The sequence below is a fragment of the Mizuhopecten yessoensis genome, unplaced genomic scaffold, assembly GCF_002113885.1.
Source record: "Mizuhopecten yessoensis strain PY_sf001 unplaced genomic scaffold, ASM211388v2 scaffold10867, whole genome shotgun sequence".
Classification (NCBI taxonomy): domain Eukaryota; kingdom Metazoa; phylum Mollusca; class Bivalvia; order Pectinida; family Pectinidae; genus Mizuhopecten; species Mizuhopecten yessoensis.
The window spans coordinates 2,108,209-2,130,479 of record NW_018408761.1 but is presented as its reverse complement, the minus strand read 5'-3'; the positions used below and the strand labels follow the sequence as shown (position 1 = coordinate 2,130,479).

The window sequence follows — 22,271 nt, the reverse complement described above, 5'->3', positions numbered from 1 at the left end:
ATTCAAGTAGATTCTCAATGCTGCCTATTTCTTCGTGGTAATGTTCATCTTTGTATTCGCTTCAAACATTCTAATCTAGGGTTGAGGTAATTTCTACCTCCATACACCAAAGGGGTTACATTTTGCAACTGAACTTTGCTGACAAAACTTCTATCCGCTCTAGGTGGCTTCTACAACATTCATCCGCCATCTTGGTTAGTTTGGAGTAAGTACATTTCACTGGTCCACTACCCTTACGCTGCGACTATGATCTACCTGCTGAAGGACATGGGCACTATCAGGCAAGTGTTGAATGAGAATACAACAGTAATGGCAGTACAGTCATACAGTAACTTGCTTTCCATTCCGGAACACCTGGTCGTTTTTTCTTGTACTTTTTCCAGGAGACTCAATTGACATTTTTTCTCTGTTCATAACTTGCCATTGTATACTTGAGTCTCAACTACGATTTTGTTGACACTTTTTTTTATTTTTTTATTCTTTTGTTTGTTCCTTTTTTTTATGGAGGGGGGGGGGGCTATATTTCTCATGTTTCCTTTTATAAACATTCTCTCTTCAGATTATAAATCACAAGTACTTCTATTTCTCGGAAAGAAGAAATTGAACTTGTGGATAATCCTACTTAATATGGTTAAATATACAAACAATCGATTGACGATGTAAACTTTCCTATATTTTTTAATATGTTTATTTCTTTAATGCATCTTTTATCCATTTTAGCTGTAATGAGACCAGCGTCACTTCTTATCCGCGGTGTCTTGTGAACAACACAAACATGGTGACGTCACAGGATATTTTGGTTGGAGTGGGGATAGATCTACCGCTTCACTGTTACGTCTCAACTATGGCTATATCTATAATAGGTCTGCGTGTCCTGGGCTACTACGTTTTAAAGTGGAAAGGGACATGACAGTTGCTTACCATCTGTCTTACCATGGATATATAAGCTCCATGACAGAGGATGGCGTGTGATTGACTGATTTTGTATGGTCCATCAACATGAACAAATACCACTATGGTTCAAACTTTGTTTTCAAATACCTAGCATCATGTGCATCAGCATATACAATTAAAGCACAGGCGGAAATCTTGTTAGATGAAAAGACACATGTGGCAACTTCCTTTTCCAATAATTAAAAGAAATTCAAAATATCTTAGTCGTTAATATTAATAAGAAGGACAAGCATAAGCTCAAATTAGCACAAGGAATACGAAATACGGATTTAGTTTAAATTTAATACGTTTATGTAGAGAGTCAAACAACGTTAATTTATATTTCACCGATGTTCATTTCGTCGCTTTAGGACGATTAGTGATACTAGAAGCGAACAGAAGAAACGTATGTGGATGTACAGCAACAGGGACATAACACAAACGTAATCTACATGAAAACTAGTGTGATCTAATAAAAGCCGAGGGAAATATCGACATTCAAGAATATCATTCCGAGAGTTGGAGATTTCCATGTATCACCCTCAAGGTAGGGGAAGATTCAATTAGTTCTATTAGTTCTTCTCCCATCATGTTTCACTCACAAATAATGTTTTCCAACAAATCCAGAGTTGTCTTCCATGATCTGCTATTCAAGTTCTATTGGCGTGACGTAATTGCATTGATGACGTGACGCCAAACTATCATTATATCACTTGGATCGCGCCATCCTGCACGAGACTATCTCCCCCTAGGGGATGACAAACTGGTCTTTTGCGGCGTAAAAAGGAGACACACCTGTGAAGGGCGGGAGAAAGTGTTGTTCTGTTTTCGATGACCAATAGTAAAATGTCAGCTAAAAATTGTTTATAGAATTTGTATTTTATGTTGTGTTTATCTGTCATTACATAATTGATAAGTACCGAGTGATTTAACTTGATTGTGATACCCTATCTTGGTAGTAAATAGCGACTGCCATAAATGTAACAGAAAAGCTGGTATATGCTGTAAAGTTATGATGTTGTATGATTCACGTTTGCTGCACATATAAACTGTATATTACATTGTACCCGGTACAACTGTAAGACACATAATCTACTATAGTGATAGTTATCATGTAGTCTTTCACAACTCAATTTCATTTTTAAAAAGTCTGTCTTCTATGTATTTAACTTTATTACTCATATTGTTATAATGATTTATGTATGTAAAGAGGGTAGATTTTAATAAAATCTTTGAATCTGTGATGATTATGTGATTTTCGGTAGAGTGATTCCCCTTTGAACAAACGTTAAGTAAACGTTCTTGGAATCTATATTTGTATTGATTTCTCTTTATTAATGATGATTAGCGAAGTTTGATCAAAACCAATATTACCAGAATCTTTTATTAATTACTTGGAATGGATATGACATTATTTCTGTATACATGTATGTTGTAGGATAGTTATTGATAAATGAATAAATGTGATGATTATGCAAATGACCTGGTACCTTGAGTTCCTGAAAATGGTTTCCACATATAAGCAGGGTTATGCCAGTGGTTTAGGGTTGGCTGTGTTAAACCTACAGAAGATATCGAGTGGCATTCCATACAGCAGAAGAAGGTAAGAACACCTCTGCAAAATACTATACCAGTAACGCCTGCTAAGGCTACTCTGGTGGCTATTTTGTACGTTGTGTTCAGTGACAAGTACGGTACCGGTAAGTGAACGGCTTGGAGACGCCAGAAGCTCCTGCGTAAGGGGTCGCCTGAGAAGGCTACTCTGGTAATCCAAGCCCGCAGCTGATCTGGTACCGGTGTGCTGTGGTGGGGAGTGTGGAAGGTTACCTCGGGAGCTGCCAGGGATCAGCTCGGTGACAAGGTACCTCGGAGCTGCCAGGGATCAGCTCAGGGACAGGGTACCTCGGAGCTGCCAGGGATCAGATCAGGGACAGGTTACCTCGGAGCTGTCAGGGATCAGCTCGGTGACAGGGTGCCTCGGAGCTACCCGGGATCGGCTAGGTGGCAGGCGTATATCGGGACTGTTAGCGGGTAGCAAGGCCATACCTGGAGCTAGGAGTGTCAGCATTCCGATTTGCTGGTTGTCGTGTGGTTGGAGAGGTTGTGTACGTCCAGGCGACGTGTGTCGTGGTTCGACAGCACGGGTTGATAGGACAGAGGTACTGTCCTGGCCCACAATTGTCTTCATTTGTAAATATAGTTGATATTTTTAAGTGTTATTGTTCAACTGCTCGGCCAGGTAGCCGAGGATCCCAATCGCTTCTAGAGCAGGTAGCTCGGTCATAATTGAGATTCACACGGTGCACACACGCTACTAGGGGTTGCACGTTACAAATCTGATCATTTATATTTTTCCTTTGCTCAATAAAGCTTTTTAATGGTTTTTCGACAAGTTATACTACACGTAACATCTAAGCACAAATCCGAATATTTAATTCAGTCTTAACCACATACTTTTTTTAGGCCATAATTTGTTTGTGTTGGAATATTTTATACGGAAATGCCAACATCTTAGTTTAAATAAACAGCCTACTGGATTTATTACACAAATTGCAAAAGTTTCCACAAATTAGTTTTGTAATCGTTTATTGTTATGATTCCCTGTAAGTATGTGTCCTTGCTATTTTTGTTTGAAGACAGACAAGAACTTTTTCCCGGAAAATGTTTCTTCGTAGTTAAATTGTTCTTCTGTTTTGAGGGTGAATTCACCATTACGGTAAGTATTGGCACATAGCTTACTACAATGTATTCACAGTTTTCTCACTGTGAAATACGTGGATGGCTATAGAGTTTACCTGTGAAAAGGTAAGAAGGTATGGCGCACTTGTGCCTGTATCGACCTAAACGTGACCAACAGTAAAATCAAAAAAGAATTTCCTCTATTTCGGCAATTTAGATAACTAAAGTACAGGAAAGGGCACTCAGATTCGTATATGACGACAAATGCATACGAAGATTTACTAGCCCGTTCAAAATCACCATTCCTCCAAATTAGACTCTTCATAAATTTTGTTGTGGATGAATACAAAATCACAAACAAACACCCATTTACCTACGCAGTCATATATAAATAGTACAGAAAAAACACGCTATAAAGCATCACAAAACCACAGGGGAGGGGGGGATACTTTTTTCGATCAAGTTCAATACAAATTTGGGGCTACCTAGCAGACTACATCAGCAACAACACTCACACAATTCAATACAATCATGCAGAGCTTGTAAGGACCACAATGCACAAGAACTACATGCAGACAGACTAAATTGATCTTGTATAGAATCACAATGACAAAAAAGTGCCTTTTATTCATCATTTCTTTTTTTTACAGAATATTTTGAATTTAGATAAAAATTACGTAGGTCAAGGAGCGACAAACCCTTGCACATGTGTTACCAAGCCAGTATTTTAGTGCTGTATGAACAAATGTATGAATATTACTATACCTCTCTAGTTTTCCCTTTATAAAAAACAATACAATACCAGTTGAGGGCGGAGAGGAAACAGTAATAACAAAGTTATGGTCATCGAAGTTGATATTTCCCTTAGCGGTTTCGCCGCCTCAGAAAATAGTTTTGCACCTCGGGGGATCATACATTTGCTATGTCCCTCATACCCATTCTATAACTGTATAATATGTAATGTCATTGTATTGGTTTTGTACGTGATTGTCTTCAGTAAAATCGGCTTCAATAGCTTCTTGAAGCCAAAAAGTATTGTTAAAATATAAACAGACGCCAAATAATGCTTTGAATTGATGTGAACTACGTGACTTTGTCCTTAATTAAAAACTATCACAATTTAATACACTTGTTACATTTAAAGTGGAACATGTCAACTATGCCTAAAGTATTCAAGTTTGTTTGCATAAAGCACATGTTTAAAGTGACATATGAATGTGTTTTACTTTAATTTCCAAGTAAAATTAAGTTGAAAATACAATAGTCTTACTGGTGTTATCCTAATGTTTTGTGCGTCCACTGAATGTTTTGAAATTGTTCATAAGTTTGGTTGAGAACGATCTTATATAATATTAATAATCATAATTTAACGTTGCGTACATGTACTAATTGCTAACATCAAGCATAAACTCTGGAAGTCAGTGTCCTTATTTGGATGTAGGTACGCATTCCCCCATCTGTCAAACATTGGTCGCTGGTCACCCTTCTGGGAAATCAAAAGGGTATTTTTGTGAGGTAATCTATAACCTTAACTCGACCAAAAACAATGTAATTTTGAAAAAGAGGGAGCGGAATTATAGAAAAAGTGATATGATTTCCTAACCTATAATGTATACATACAGTATAATACCTTTTAATATACAAAGCTGTAAGCTTTGCTGCCCTTTGTTAAATCAAAATGAGATGCCGGCACAAAAACAATAGTACTTTTCTAAATACATCACTTGTTTTATTTGTGTAACGGGGAACATACCAGTATTTCAGAGTCATCTTTTAATTCATTCGCGAGATAAAAATGGAATAGAATCCAATGGCAGATTCGGGGACAAGGGTACAAATATAGTTTTAACGGATTTACTTTTCACTCTTAATAGATAATAATGGTATAATGATTATTTGGAAACAAAACAAATTGAGCCGCCATTCATTGCCGAGATAACATTTTTATGACCGCCCTTTTTAAGAAGAGACGTCATACAGGCCACACAAAAATCACTGTGTCTTGGAACGTTTACTATCAACCATTTTGGTAAGTCGATTAGAATGGTCAAGTTTATCAAAAATAATGAGATGGTTTCATGAACCGTACAATCAGTGCTTCAAAAGAGATGAAAGGAGGGATATGAGAGGCGATGATCCGACAAATATTGAAACCGAAACATCCTCTCCTATCCTTCGTTTTACCTCTTCCTTCTTCTTCGCCGTTTCATTTCAATCATTATGAGTAAACGTCTTGTAACCATCAGCTATATATATAATTAGCTATGGTAATTGTATAGTGTATATATATTGGGAGACGGCCTAATAAGTTGTCAGATTTACCTGTGCCTTATCCCTTTATATATATATATCCTTCATTTATTTTACAATTATGAAACAATTTATTTCAACTTATATGAATCATTCTTGTTGGCCCGGATGCTAGCGCGTGGGTCTTATTGTTGGCGGAAAACAGAGTACCTGGAGAAAACTCACGTTGTAGGGCAGGTGACCCCATACCTTTTCACGTCCGATCGGAGAGTCGAACCCCGGCCGCCTTGGTGAACGGCAGGTGTTCTAACAAAATATGTTTGAATTATTTAGTATGTTATTTAGTTTAATTAGTGCATAACAGTGAAATAAATTTAGATATAAAGGAAATATATATCTTACCGACAAAAATCTACCATCTTTCAGGAATTCTATCATGTCAATTTCAAATTGGCGGGAATTTAAATGAACACGTTTATTCAATAAAAACATCGCATTTGATTTACTGTTACACTTGTGAAAAAGGGATACCATTTCAACATTTTAAAACGACGGAACAGCATTTCAAACATTTTATAATCGTTTGCCATTTCATCATTATTTTTAATCGAGCATATTATATGTTTAACACGGGTACGGATCGAGCAACAAATTGTTCCATTACATAAGTACTGTGATCACGGTCAGTATTGCGCTTAAGCATTGAACCGAAAGAAGACGGGTTGGAATAAACAGACAAGCAGGTGCAATTTTTAGATGTTTTTAATCGAATCTATTATTTGTATAGAATTTAGCCTTCTCGATACTCTAAATATATACTATTGTTGGTCACTACACTTGTGGGGTTTCCTTATTGTTGCAAACACCATGTTGCGAGGCACAAACCAGCAAACAGGATGTAGAAACGCGTTTTTGATTTCCGGGAAGACAGATATTTGTCAATAATCAGCTGTTGACAGTTGTTATTATCATATATCTAGTCTACTTTGTTTTTGTACATTTCGATAACATCTTGAAAACATGTATATATTTGTTTAAAGTTGCTATGGAAACTCAGGCAGCTCTTGATGACATTACGAATTAGTCGTTTCGCCCAGATGTCACAATGCCCATATTTTGTTTGTTTATCCCGGGACCCTCCGAACTCTAGACCGACGCTCTACCAATAGAACTACCTGGTCGGCGACAATCGACTCTATCAGTCTAGTTCCGTTACATTCCTCCCTCCTTTTTCTTAGTCTTCGCTCTCGAAGACCCAACTATTTACAAGTAAGGTTCGTATATATTTCCCCCTTGTCAATCATTCACCCGGTGCTTGAATCAAGCTCACCAATTTTGTAACAGAGAAAGAGAATTGCAACAGCCAGACTGGGGTTGGAATGCGAAACCCTTGAGACGAACCGAACTCTAGACGGAGGCTCTACCAATTAAGCTACCTGGTCACCGACGATCAACCCAGTCCAGTTCCACTACATCACTGCATCATTTACACACAAGGGTGGAACTGTTTATCTCTGATATTGCACCGATAAAACATTCAAAGCAACAAACATACAAATTTGCAAAACAGGGGTCCAAATTCTGTGTACAGAATTGATATCTAACGTTTATGAAATTATCAAAGTTAAAGATCATAAGATGATATTAAATTCAAAGAGAGAGAGAGAGATGGTAAATATTTACCAAAGTATGAAAAAGGATGGAAGTGAATTTTTAAAAATAAGATCAATATTTGATTCATAATTGATATATTCCTTAAATCATTCACCCCTGAAATTGCATAAGGAGCTATTCCAGCTTTTGATTTGGAAGAGGTCAAATGTGTATTCAGAACGTGTCTTCAGGGGTGAATGAGTTCAGAGGTGAAGGAGTTAATATGCAATGTAACTAGAAATAAGAAGTTAAATTCCATTTATAATACAGTTAAAGCACAGTTTCCAATCACATACGGGTAAATAACAATTTTTAAATCACTATATTCTATTACTGCACATCAGTTAAATTACAAACTGTTAAAACACTGTATTATATTAACCCCAAAGTTACACAAATACAGAGGCTAGCTGATATTACTGGGGGTTAATTCTGCTCACAAACTACGATGCAGATATCAAGTTGATTTTAAAAAATAGCCAGGTGAGCAATTCAAGGCCATTGGACCTCTTGCTTAAACCCAACTGGTGGGATAATTGGGTTTGTTTTTGGTGAAGGACCTGGAAAACAAAGTATGATATTTTTGTCTAAATTTTAATCGAAGGTACTATTTTATATTTAAATTCCCAATTTGTTGATAACAATTTTATACAAGTTTTTAATTGTTAAATGATGCTTCAAATACTTTCTTATAGGAATATGGCACAGGCAGCAACTTCAATGACTCCAGAGCAGGTCAAGAAAATAAAGGCAAATTGTGAAGATATAGTGAAAAGAGTTCAAGCTGATGACATTATGGACTATTTTGTTGACGAAGATTACTTTTCCATTGAAGATGTAGCAGAAAATATTATGAGCGGGAAAACTCCCCAACACCAAACAGAACGACTTGTAATGCTTCTCCAACAAAAAAGATCAAAAGCTGGAATATTTGACTTTTTTCTTAACCAATTGGCAAGACATGGTAACAAAGATTTGGCCAAGAAAATTAGAGAAACTGAAGAAGGTAAATTATTTCAATTACTTCACTCTATTAAAGACTGTGTTCATACATCGTCATATTAGACTGTATAGTGGTACCTAGCTATAACCCAGTTTTTTTATATGAGACGAATGACACCTAAGTAACTATTAAAGTTTTGACTTTTCCAGACTTTTCGTTATGAGAAACACCATTTTGAATATTTTTTATGCTGTACTGCGGCGTCCGTCGCCTGTCCGTCAAATTTTCTTTGAGAGACTTCTTCTGAAGAACTTGAGGGCCTAGGGTTATGATATTTGGCCACTATGTACCTGGGATGGAGTGCTATAAAGTTTCCTCATTAAAATGACATTGAACTACTTTCAAGGTCACAGGGGTCAAATATGTTAAAAACTTTAACAATCTTCTTCTCAAGTTCCATAACGCATAGGGTCATGATATTTTGCCTGTAGGTACCTGGGATGGAGTGCGATAAAGTGTCCTTATTTAAATTACCTTGACTTACTTTCAAAGTAATAGGGGTCAAATATGTTTAAAACTTTAATAATCTTCTTCTCAAGTTCCATAAGGCCCAGGGTCATAATATTTAGCCAATAGCTACCTGGGATGGAGTGCTATAAAGTTTACTCATCAAAATGACCTTGACCTACTTTCAAGGTCACAGGGGTCAAATATGTTCAAACCTTTAACAATCTTTAACTCGAGTTCCATAAAGCCCAGGTTCATACTATTTTGTCAGTAGATACCTGGGATGGGGTGCTATACACTTTCCTCATTAAAATTACCCATACCTACTTTCAATGTCACAGGGGTCAAATATGTCAAAACCTTTTACAATCTTCTACTCAAGTTCCATAAGGCATAGGGTCATGAAATTTTGCCAGTAGGTACATGTACCTAGGATAAAGTGCTATAAAGTTTACTCATTAAAATGACCTTGACCTAATTTCAAGGTCGCAGCAGTCAAATATGTCAAATGCTTCTAACCACTTCTCCTAAACTTTAGGCTAAAGAACTAAAAGGTATAGAATCTTCATATTTCGCTGATGGCTTTCTGGGATGGAACCCGGCAAAATTTGAGAACGAAAATGACCTTGACCTACTTTCAAGGTCACAGGGGTCAAATGTGTTAAACTCTTCAAACGTCTTCTTCTGAAGAACTGAAAAGTATAGAGTCTTTATATTTGGCTGGTGGCTTTCTTGGATAGAGCCCGAAAAAAATTGAGAATTAAAATGACTTTGACTTACTTTCAAGGTCACAGGGATCAAATGTATCAAAGTTTTCATACGACTTCTTCTGAACAATTGAAGGTATAGAGTCTTTATATTTAGCTGATGGCTTCCTGGGGTAGAGCCTGACAAAGTTTGAGAATGATAATGACCTTGACTAACTTTCAATGTCACTGCGGTAACATATGTCAAACGCTTCAAACGACTTCTTCTGAAGAACTAAAAAGTATAGAATCTTCATATTTGGCTGGTGGCTTCCTGGGATAGAATCAAGCGACTTCTTCTGCAAATGAAAAAGACCTCAACCTACATTTGTACTTTAAAGGTCACAGAGGTCAACAACATTTCAAACAATTTGTTCTGAAGAACCAAAAGGAATGGATTCATAAGATTTGGCTGGTAGCTTTTTGGGATAGAGCTAACAAAGTTTGAGAAGGACAATGGCATTGACCAACGTACAAGGTGACAGGGAAAAAAAGGTAGTTTCAACAGCTGACAAAGTTTGCGAGAAAAATATTTGTAGTGCAATAGGATATTTAATGAGAATATTTTGCTATGACTGCTTAAATATTCAGGTTGTAACATTGGTTTAAACAAAAGTCAATCCATTTCGCACTGAAAAGCCGGATAAATGACAGATACAATCAACTGTTCTTAAACTGATTTTTATTTCCATTAATAAGTTCCGGAATAAAATGTAAATAACTTTTGTCCGTGCATAGAAAATGTAATTCCTTTTCAGAATAGGAAATAGCATTTTACAACTTTTGAGTCATTGATTTACAAAAGAGTTCAAAAATTGATAATCCTATTAGAAAGTTTACAATTTCCGTATTGGGGAAACATTGAAGTATGTTGTACTATGAATGTATTCTGTGTTATTATATTGATACAGGTGATGACCGATTTCCAGAGATTCCTGAAAAATTGAAAAACAAAATGGTGACAGAAAGATACGCTATGCACCTTTCAAAAACATTTCCAGCACAACATCTCATTACATTTGGTGTTTGTCTTGGTTTAAGTGACGTAGACATTTCACATGTCAAAGCCGACAATATGCAATATGGAGTATCTACTGTCATCTGGAGACTTATTACCGTATGGAAAAATAGGAATGGTCGTTCAGCGACACTTGAAAAATTACACAACTTGTTTCAGAACAATTCAGATAGCATTGAGCTTAATCCTGAAGCATATGCTAAAGCACTAGATAAGATCATAAAGTCATGAAATCCTATTATTTATCTAATCTTCATGATGTTAATTAACCACCAAATGCTCGCCTGCTCAAACTTTCAAAAATTTGTTTGTAAAAATGTAGAGTTCAAAACAGGTTAAAAGTCTAAAAAAAAACCAGAAATCATATTTTGATTTTAACTTCACTTCATCAATATGTAACTCCACAGGAACCTCTATGCAAAATACCAGCATCCTAGTACACATATTTAATGAATGACAAGCGTCTAAATAAAGTCATGGAGGAAAGGAAGACTTTTTGCAGAATAGGGAAATTTCTACCCAACTTAAGGCATGTGGAGGATTCTGGCCTGATTTGGAATTCCCAAAATGTTGTTTTAATTTCTTTCACTCCTGGACATGAAAGCATATTTTTCTCATTCCAACGGCCATTATTAGCTCAGAAACATTTTAAATGCATTTTGACTGGCTATTTGAAAAAAAAGGAAAATATGTACTTTTCCCCAATATTTTTTCTCAGAAAAGCAAACCTGCGAGAAAGATATCGGATACCTGCGTTCATCAACAGCTTTTGTTAATCAATAGACAACTGTTGTACAAGAAAAAGACTTTTACCAGGAATTCTGAACCTACACATATAGTGTTTGGTTAGCTTGTTGTTTTTATTTTACATTAACACTATTTTTAATCTATTAATGCATGTATGAAGCAGACCAGACTGAAGTAAGGGATTTCTGCCAACAGTTATTGTTTATATGACAATTTCATGAATTTTGCTTGGCGCATAGCATGATTTGGCCGATGGAATTGTCCTCAATTTTACTCAATTCTTATTGTGAACTTATGCTTAGAAAGCCAAAAACCAAGGTACTGAGTACAATGTATTTGGTAGCTGAGAAATCTTTTGAGTGGGACCACATATCGGAGGAATTTTTAATTGGCCTCTGTTTTTGTAAAATATTAATTATGTCAAAGACAGAAAGCAATTACATGTATATATGATCTCTGAACAAGAAGCACTAAGGGTCTTTATTGATCTCCTAATTTTTCAGTGGTGGTGGCAAAAATATACTGAATGTTATGCCAAAATGAATAAACCTCATAAAAGGCACAGCGTGATGGTAATTTTTGTTATTTATTTGAACAACTTGAGATAGCCATGTATCCTAACAATCTATATGGACGAAATAACACGACTGGTACTCTATTCCACAGAAGAATTTGTTTGAAAACGTCAAAATTGAACGGTGCAACTTTCTTGGTGGTTTAATGTGATTTATTTGAACTAGAATACTGACAGGTTAGCAAGGGCCCCGCTGTATGCCTGACAGTGCATCTCCCGTATAAGCACCAAACAAAATTGACTGTTCAGGAAGGACCATTTAAAATATTTTTTTGATAGTACATGTATATGTCCTGTTCTATTTTAAAGTAATTGCAGTGTTGACCTTCGACACTTTTTAAAGCCCTATTGCACATTAACCATCTTGTGACATTTTAGAAAATTTGGCCTTCTATGATGTATTCTATTTTTAGTAACAGCGAACTTGACCTTAGGAACTTTTTAAACCGCTATTACGCATCTGCATATACTTACAGTGTATCATCATAAGAAATTTCAGAAAGTTTGGCCTTCTGTTAGGGCCTTATATGATGTATTTTTGACAGTTTATTCCCAATTCTATTTTTAGAAACAGTGATCTTGACCTTAGGAACTATTTAAACCCCTATTGCACATCTGCACATCACAGTGTATCACTATGTGAAATTTTAGAAATTTCGCCCATCTGGATCATGAGATAATCTATGATACACACTGTGTCAAACAGGTTACTGGTAGATAATGTATCATTTTCTCTTTCCTAATCAATAAACATTTTAGAATTCCCTTCCTAGGATTGCCCTGAAAAGATGGTTTTCTCAACTTCCTTAAATACCTTGATAAATCCCCAACATTAAGTGGAGACACTAATGGATCGAGGAACTCTTATTGGAAGGTTTACTCACATTTTGACTGGCCTTGCTGGGGAATGCCCAGAAGTAGACTGAGGTCCCGATCTTGTCTGTGTCGACCATGGCATCATAAACGAGACTGGTGAGAATGTCCTTCACAGACATGGAGGTGATCCCCTTCTCTTTCTGAAACATCCTCTCTAGCTCCTTCAAAGTGAAGAAGTCTTTCTGGAAAAAAATATCATGAAACCTGAATTATTGTAACAGCACTTGCTAGCACTGCAATTAATTAGCTGATTCATTGGTTTACTTTGTTATAAAAAAGAAATAATTTGGATCTAAAGAAATTCTGTTGCATGTGTTTTCAGTCACATTCATAGATTTTGCATTATGGAAACGTCTATACTAGGATCATCTAATTAATAATTCACATGTATACAGTTTGAAAACACAAAAACACACTCAAAGATATGCTGATACAATAAATGTTAACATCACCATTAGCTTGAAACTTTTACTTAAATGATTGACTATACACGTGTATATAAAGACAAGTTCTCAAAAAAAATATTCCTTTCATACTTAAGGGTTCATTTATTCTGGAAAAATGCCAAAAAAATAAAGGGGTTGGGTTATCCCTGATAGTAAGCTTATTAATTATGACCAATTAATCCGATATGTAAGTCAACTCAAATCCTAAAATACATTAAGATTTTCAACTTTGGGGGCAATTTTAAAGAACATGACGTAATAACCAAATTGCAGGGGTAAAGAACCAACATCCATTAAGTGTCGAGTAATGTTCACGTTCATCTTCTAGGTAATAATCAAAAGTATATAGTCACTATGTACTAATTTACCAAGTTATCTTTCAGGAGAAAAAAACTATCCCTAGACTTATACTTAAGCCAAGACAACTACCAATTCAAAAGTGTTCTCTATCCAAAGAAATACCTTCAACAGCATGCATATTTGTAGCAGATCAACAGTCTAAATGAAATTTAAAAGGGAAAACCTTGGCCTTGGTTGATCGCAGAAGCGACAGGATATGGTGTGTAATGATGAGTCGTACCAAGTCAAGGTTTGCTTGATGTACATACATGTACTGGTTGTTTTATTAACTTTTCATAGAAAAAATCCATCATGCGTGACCTTTTTTCTTCAACACTCAAACCTTTCTTTCTAGACTGAAAACAAAACAAATGTTAGAAAGCAAGTTAATTTACATTTAGATTTTGAACGCAATCTTTGATAAGATTTTTTGGCAATAACATTGCCACTGTTAAATGTTCTTTGTAATAGTTTTAGCTGTGAGAACTAGTCTTTTATCAATAATATGATAAAAGCAATACCTATAGTGAAAGATACCAATCATCATTGGTATCAGCATTTTTTCAAACTTTAAAAAGACAGTCTACCAAATCAGCACCCTGGTCATCTAATTGGATTTGCATAAGGTGCCAATGCTATATGACATGAGTTTTTAATTTATTTGCATAAATTACCAAACAAAGCATAAAAACCTGCTGTTTGATCCAAAAATATCAAATTAATTATTACTGCAAAAGACTTTGGACGGAATGATTCAGAAAAAAAATCAATTTACCATCTTTAAAACACATTTTGTATAGCACTTCTAACTCGTGTTCAGACGTAAAGTATAATGCTTCCAATGCATGGGTGTCAACCTCTGAAACCTCCAATAAGGGAGATCTCCCCCATTCCACATTTCCAATGAGGGAAAAAGTGCGTGGAATGTGACTGAAACTGCTTTGCTCGATTTATCTTTCCATACTTGCCAACTCTCCTTATATTTAAGGAGGCATACTCCCGATTTTGGACCCCTTAATGCATTTTCAACCATTGAATTTGCTAAACTATTCCTGTTTGTTAAGATCTGATGGTTTCACCTGAAAGAACAGATCAACAAGAAACCGCCAATGGTGATATGGCCAATTAAATTGCTACAGTACATTTTCATGTAAAGCATCACATGTGATAAGAATCCTTAGATACATAAGCCATGCAAGTTTTATTGATGTTGGACAAGTAGTTACTTGGTAAATGACCTAAACCAATCTTCTTAACCATAGTGCAGATGGGGCCTGACCTCAACCAATCTTCTTAACCTGGTCAGTCAAGCGGAAAATGTAGGTCAGAACCAGTATCCAAAGCATTGCATATGATTAGCATCCTTAGATACATAAGCCATGCAAGTTTAGTTGATGTACAAGAAATAGTGACTTAGTAACTGACCTTAAAGGCCAGGGATGGGGTATTAAAGGGAGACAACTTCGATGGATGAATTTGTAAAACTTTGGCTGCCTTCACTTCAGAGAATGATTTTCTTCAAATTCAGGTTTTTCAAAACAATATTTGATACAGATTTTGTCATGGCTACAGAGTTTTTTTGTGAAGAATCTAACTATGGTTATCATTTTCTTTGCAAAAAAATAATTAGGTAATATTCATAATATAAATATTTTTGTAGTAATTTTGGAGGCTGTCAATTAAATTTGAAATTTGAATTTGACCCACCGGAAGTTGTTGCCGAAAGTTTACAACTGTGTTGTTGCCATGGCCCTAGCTACGCATGCTGAGTAAACAAAAGTCCTTACCTTACCAACATTTTGGCGGCAATGACCAGAAACCATATCGCGTAGGCACATACATATGAATGTTAATCCAATTATCACAGTCATAAACTGATAACAAGACAGAACCACACTGCCGAAAAACAAACATAGTCATTTTTTCAAAGATATGACCCATATATCCAATACCACCAGGATTTGTAAATCATAATATACAAGATAGATCACAGGCATTCTATACTCCTGCTGATATCACACAGAATCCTCCTTCTTTGTCAGGTTTAGTTCCATAAATGACCCATGTATGGGACACCATCTGGATTAGGATACCACCTCCTCACTAACTGTATTACACAGTTTGGCATAATGTCGCGTTTATGCCACACCAGTTTTCGTGTATGGCTATATTTCTCTAGTGCTTGCTTTTTCCTTTGTAAATAGCGAGCATATTTCCAAACCTGTCTGTGTGATAACATTACCCAAAACTTCTTATAAACTTCTTTCCTGCAATGATGGTTTCGTGCATGTTGTTGTTTGTTTTCTGTTTCCCACCACAATTGCCTGTAAGTTTCACCTGTAACGCAAGGCTGACTAAAACAATGATGACACTCAGTTGACAATGGATCTTTTTCAACAATAAATTCCTCATACTCTCCTATTTCAGATAGGCTGCTGCTTGCTTCACATTCCTCTGGATTTTCATCAAAGTTGGTCATGTTGCTTTACATCGATTCTTAAATTCGTCAGTATCAAACCCTGTATAAACCGTCTCTTCTAAATCCCATCCATAGTGTGAAAATAAGTGGAAAAATAGTATCCCCCCCCCCTCCCCCCACATTACAACAATAGAAACTTCAAGAAAGAATGGCAGCTGAAAGAAAACGTGCTTCAAGTTTTAAAATTGAAATTCCTGGTGACACCAGCAAAAAAGCAAGTATATTGTCAAAAATACACGAAGTGAAGCAGGTGCTGTACAGACAGCTGAATCTTTCAGTGAACAATGGTGACCTTTTGGACCATGTGTTGGACACCTTTATTGAGCAGCACAAGTGCCATTTGGATACCGTACCTAGAAATACAAACATGGCTACCTTTCTACGAGTGCCTAAAAAGAATGTTGATCAAAATGTGTTTATGACAGCAGAATCATCATTATCAAAGTTTGTGGAGGCCACTGAAAACCATGCTCGACTCTGTGATGGCAACCTCAGCAAGAACACTTTGATTAGTAAAGGACATATTGCTGTAGTGCGACTCAATTGTCAAAAAGAAAAACATCACACCATACTTTGGTCATCATCTCCATACCTGCTAAACAACGAATATCTTGTCAACCATAGAGTGATGCATGGATTTGTGTGTAGTGGAATGCTTCCTGTCCAATATACAAGGTTTTGTAAAGCTTCAAATATTGGACACATCAATAAAGAGAAGAGAAATTACATGTTTCGGTTATATAAGGATCACATAGAATCAGAATACAGGGACAGCATGGAGTCTGCACTTCATGAAGAAATTGGTATGTACGACAACCTTCATGGTATCGATATCATGACGGATGCCAGACATGGCTGGAGAAAAAATGCAAAAGATTCCAGCGTTGTGGCTATTGGAGAACAAACACACAAAGTACTGGAGTATATCCATGTGACTAAGTCTGACGACATTGTGTCACAAAGACATGAGCGGTTCGGCACTGAAAAACTCAATATGAATTTGTCAATCAACAAATTTGTGAAAGATAATCAGCCACTTACGGTCAATCAGAATGATGAATGGCATGCAGTCAAATCTGTGCAAAAGGCGTTGCAAATCATTTATAAGGGGCCGGCATACCTGAGAGGAAAAACATGGGCCGAAGAACTAGTGGACAAAGTGTAACCACTGTATACTCATTTCCATTGGGCCATGAAAAACTGTGAAAACGACCAATCAAAACTGCAGAAAGCTTTGGTGAAGGCTACACAACATTATCAAAATGTACACGATACCCGTCATCCTACAGCTCGATGTCAAAAGGAGCAAAAGTATGAACCATCCGTGACTCTCCCGAGGAGTGAAATGGCAGAAAAAATGCTTCTCATAGTTATTACAAATTCTGCTGTGTACAAGCACCCCGAAAATTGCGTACTTGCCAGAAATACATATTACGTGGAAAGTTTCAACAACACCTTGAACATTTTTCAGGACAAACGAATCAGTTTCAATGACAGTCAATACCTGGCAAAATCTCAACTTGCAGTCTGTCACTGGAATGAGAGTGTTGACAGACCCTTCACCTCAGTTTGGAACCCCCGTAGGGCGGGTGCACCTCGTAGGAGAAAAGGAAAGAAAAATTATAAAGCACCAACCTATCATTACTATTTGGAAAAGATTTATCAACAATATCTGTCAGTGGTTTATCATTTACTGATATTAACACAGACAAAATGAAACTGTTTTTAATACAGAAAATTGTTCGAAATTGTGATTTAAAAACAGTCAGGAACACTAAACTGTGAGTAAAAAGAGTTGTTCACACAATCAGTAAGTGATGCAGTATTTTGTATATATTTGTATGCAACATTGCAGTAAAGAGTTCGAAATAGTAAGGAAACAATTTCAACAAAACAACGTGTAGTACAGGAAAGAGCATATTAAGGATTTTGAACTGAACAAAGAAACTATCAAAACACAAAACTTTCATCTAAAATTATAGTAAATTTAGATACTCTTACCTTTGTATCTATCATTCACATTATAATGGTAAATGTATTGCATATAAATACATTATAATAGAATGAAGAAAAAGAGATGAACATTTGCCACATTCAATGTTTTTTGTAGTTTTTCCATATGAAATATTTCTATTTGTTTTATTTAATCAATTTCAGTAGAATTTCTCAAATTCAATAAAAAAAAAAAAAGTCAATGTTCGATAGATTTATATACAAATCTTCTTGAGATGTATACACTAGTGAGCATGTAAAAACAGTAAATAGTATAAACACTGACCATGTGGTGACCATGTGGTTGTGTTTACAAGCAGCAGCTGAAGAAGCTGTGTATAGCCAATTTAAGTCCCGCCCACTCTCTAATCAGCTAATTGCTGATCAACCGGTTTTTTTTATGTAGGTCGTCCCCGGCCTTTAACCAATCTTCTTTACCAGGTCACTGAAGCGGAAAATGTAGGTCAGAACCAATAACCGAAGCATTGCATGTGATAAGCATCCTAAGATACATAAGCCATGCGAGTTACATTGATGTAGGACAAGTAGTTACTTGGTAAATGACCTAAACTAATCTTCTTAACCAGAGTGCAGATGGGGCCTGACCTCAACCAATCTTCTTAACCTGGTCAGTCTAGCGGAAAATATAGGTCAGAAGCAGCATCCGAAGCATCGCATGTGATAAGCATCCTTAGATATAAGCCATGCAAGTTTAGTTGTTGTGGGATGATAAATAACTTGTAAACTGAGCTTAACCATTCTTCTTAACCGTAGCACAGACAGACAGACGGACGGACGGGAATAGCAAATCTATAAGCCCTGATTGCGTTGCAATCTGGCCAAAAATGCCATTGAGAGCGTAGTCATGCATTATAGATATATTTTAATAAATACAATTGCATGATAATGTCAAGATTTACTTAATATTCCTTAAAGATTAAAACTAAACAGCAACTCTCTTTTTTTCTCTCTCAAAGTTTTTACTTCTTTTATTGCTTCTGCTATCTTCTTGAGGAAAGCCAGACTTCTTAACCAAATATTCTTTTATTCATGAACCTGTAAGCACTTAGGAAAGAAAAGAAGGATAAAGCTCTGAATGCAAAAAGGTTCCGGTTTATAACAGAGGAGGAGGCTGGGGCCGAGGTCACACAAGACGAGGTTGGTATCACCGAGTACATATGGTCAGCTGTACATGTGTATACAGCAAATATCTTGAAATCATATAACTGAAATAGTTTGTCTTATTTTGCTCCTTAGATTTTGAGCAGATGGCATGGTTACAATTATAGGACTTAATGGATTTTTTTTCAAATTTCAAATATTATCATTTATCAAGAAAACAGATTTAGAGATGAAGTAAGAAATTAAAAAGATCATAAGTATGGATGGGTACTGTGCCAGATTGTTTATACTCCTTAACACTATAAATGTAGGTATTATGATAAAACGTACCGGGGCAACTGGTTAACTCGAACTTTCCCAGGGAGAAAGGCTCAGATCTTTTTATTAAATATAGATTCTGTATTGTTTTCAATAAACTGTCTTAGTACCTCATGGTGTTGTAATACATGTTTTGTTATTGATATGACCAGGTGAGAAATGCAACAGCAGGCCTTCAGAAACCTAGTCCTCATCGACTGGAGAACCTGAAATCACTAAAGCATGCCTTCTCCCAGGGAATTGTGTATATTGATGCTTTCTTCAGGTAACTTGACCATCATGAATTGACTGGTTGTTTGTTTGCAGGAAAGATAACGCCCTGAATTGACTGGTTGTTTGTTTGCAGTATAGATAACACCCTGAATTGACTGATTGTTTGTTGGCAGTAAAGATAACTCCCTGAATTGACTGGGTTGTTGTTTTATTGCAGTAAAGATCACTCTCTAAATTGACTGGTTGTTTGTTTGCAGTAAAGATCACTCTCCGAGTTTACTGGTTGTTTGTTTGCAGTATAGATAACTCCCTGAATTGATTGGTTGTTTGTTTGCAGTATAGATAATTCCCTGAATTGACTGGGTTGTTTGATTGCAGTATAGATAACTTCCTAAATTGACTGGTTGTTTGTTTGCAGTATAGATAACTCCCCTACTTGACTGGTTGTTTGATTGCAGTATAGATTTATATATATAACTCCCCTAGTTGACTGGTTGTTTGATTGCAGTATAGATAACTTCCTAAATTGACTGGTTGTTTGTTTGCAATATAGATAACTCCCTGAATTGACAGATTGTTTGTTTGCAGTAACGATAACTTCATTAGTTGACTGGTTGTTTGTTTGCAGTAACGATAACTCCCTGAATTGACTGGTTGTTTGTTTGCAGTATAGATAACTCCCCTAGTTGACTGGTTGTTTGATTGCAGTATAGATTAATATATATAACTCCCCTAGTTGAATGGTTGTTTGATTGCAGTATAGATAACTTCCTAAATTGACTGGTTGTTTGTTTGCAGTATAGATAACTCCCTGAATTGACAGATTGTTTGTTTGCAGTAACGATAACTCCCTGAATTGACAGGTTGTTTGTTTGCCGTAACGATAACTCCCTGAATTGACTGGTTGTTTGTTTGCAGTAACGATAACTCCCCTAGTTAACTGGTTGTTTGTTTGCAGTAACGATAACTCCCTGAATTGACAGATTGTTTGTTTGCAGTAAAGATAACTTCATTAGTTGACTGGTTGTTTGTTTGCAGTAACGATAACTCCCTAAATTGACTGGTTGTTTGTTTGCAGTATAGATAACTCCCTGAATGGACTGTTTTTTTGTTTGCCGTAGCGATAACTCCCTAAATTGACTGGTTGTTTGTTTGCAGTATAGATAACTCCCCTAGTTGACTGGTTGTTTAATTGCAGTAACGATAACTCCCTGAATTGACTGGTTGTTTGATTGCAGTATAGATAACTCCCCTAGTTGACTGGTTGTTTGTTTGTAGTATAGATAACTCCCCTAGATGACTGGTTGTTTGATTGCAGTATAGATAACTCCCTAAATTGACTGGTTGTTTGTTTGCAGTATAGATAACTCCCTGAATTGACTGGTTGTTTGTTTGCAGTATAGATAACTCCCTGAATTGACTGGTTGTTTGTTTGCAGTATAGATAACTACCCTAGTTGACTGGTTGTTTGTTTGCAGTAACGATAATTCCCTGAATTGACTGGTTGTTTGTTTGCAGTATAGATAATTCCCTGAATTGACTGGTTGTTTGATTGCAGTATAGATAACTCCCCTAGTTGACTGGTTGTTTGTTTGTAGTATAGATAACTTTCCTAGTTGACTGGTTGTTTGATTGCAGTATAGATAACTCCCTGAATTGACCGGTTGTTTGATTGCAGTATAGATAACTCCCTAAATTGACTGGTTGTTTGTTTGCAGTATAGATAACTCCATTAGTTGACTGGTTGTTTGTTTGCAGTAACGATAACTCCCTGAATCGACTGGTTGTTTGATTGCAGTAACGATAAATCCCTGAATTGACTGGTTGTTTGATTGCGGTGTAGATAACTCCCTAAATAGACAGGTTGTTTGTTTGCAGTATAGATAACTTCCCTAGTTGACTGGTTGTTTGTTTGCAGTATTGATAACTCTCCTAGTTGACTGGTTGTTTGTTTGCAGTATAGATAACTCCCTGAATTGACTGATTGTTTGTTTGCAGTATAGATAACTCCCTGAATTGACTGGTTGTTTAATTGCAGTATAGATAACTCCCCTACTTGACTGGTTGTTTGATTGCAGTATAGATAATTTCCCTGAATTGACTGGTTGTTTAATTGCAGTATAGGTAACTCCCTAAATTGACTGGTTGGTTATGTGCAGTATAGATAACTCCCCTACTTGACTGGTTGTTTGATTGCAGTATAGATAACTCCCTGAATTGACTGATTGTTTGTTTGCAGTATAGATAACTCCACTAGTTGACTGGTTGTTTGATTGCAGTATAGATAATTTTCCTGAATTGACTGGTTGTTTGTTTGCAGTATAAATCACTCCCTGAATTGACTGGTTGTTTGTTTGCAATATAGATAACTCCCTGAATTGACTGGTTGTTTATTTGCAGTATAGATAATTCCCTGAATTGACTGGTTGTTTGTTT

The 22,271-nt window shown here is 36.2% G+C and overlaps 1 protein-coding gene and 1 long non-coding RNA gene across 2 annotated transcripts; both read left to right on the top strand.

Moving 5' to 3' along the window:
• Nucleotides 1–6,551: 6,551 nt before the first annotated feature.
• LOC110463079 lies at nucleotides 6,552–20,655 on the top strand. Its single transcript, XM_021517420.1, has 5 exons — nucleotides 6,552–6,605; nucleotides 8,211–8,521; nucleotides 19,246–19,340; nucleotides 19,775–19,887; nucleotides 20,634–20,655. The coding sequence occupies exons 2-5, from the start codon at nucleotides 8,215–8,217 to the stop codon at nucleotides 20,653–20,655; spliced, it is 537 nt and encodes a 178-aa protein (XP_021373095.1). The 5' UTR covers nucleotides 6,552–6,605; nucleotides 8,211–8,214.
• On the top strand, nucleotides 10,088–12,043 carry LOC110463092. Its single transcript, XR_002464348.1, has 2 exons — nucleotides 10,088–10,206; nucleotides 10,623–12,043. It is a non-coding gene; the product is annotated as an uncharacterized LOC110463092 (long non-coding RNA).
• Nucleotides 20,656–22,271: the final 1,616 nt, after the last annotated feature.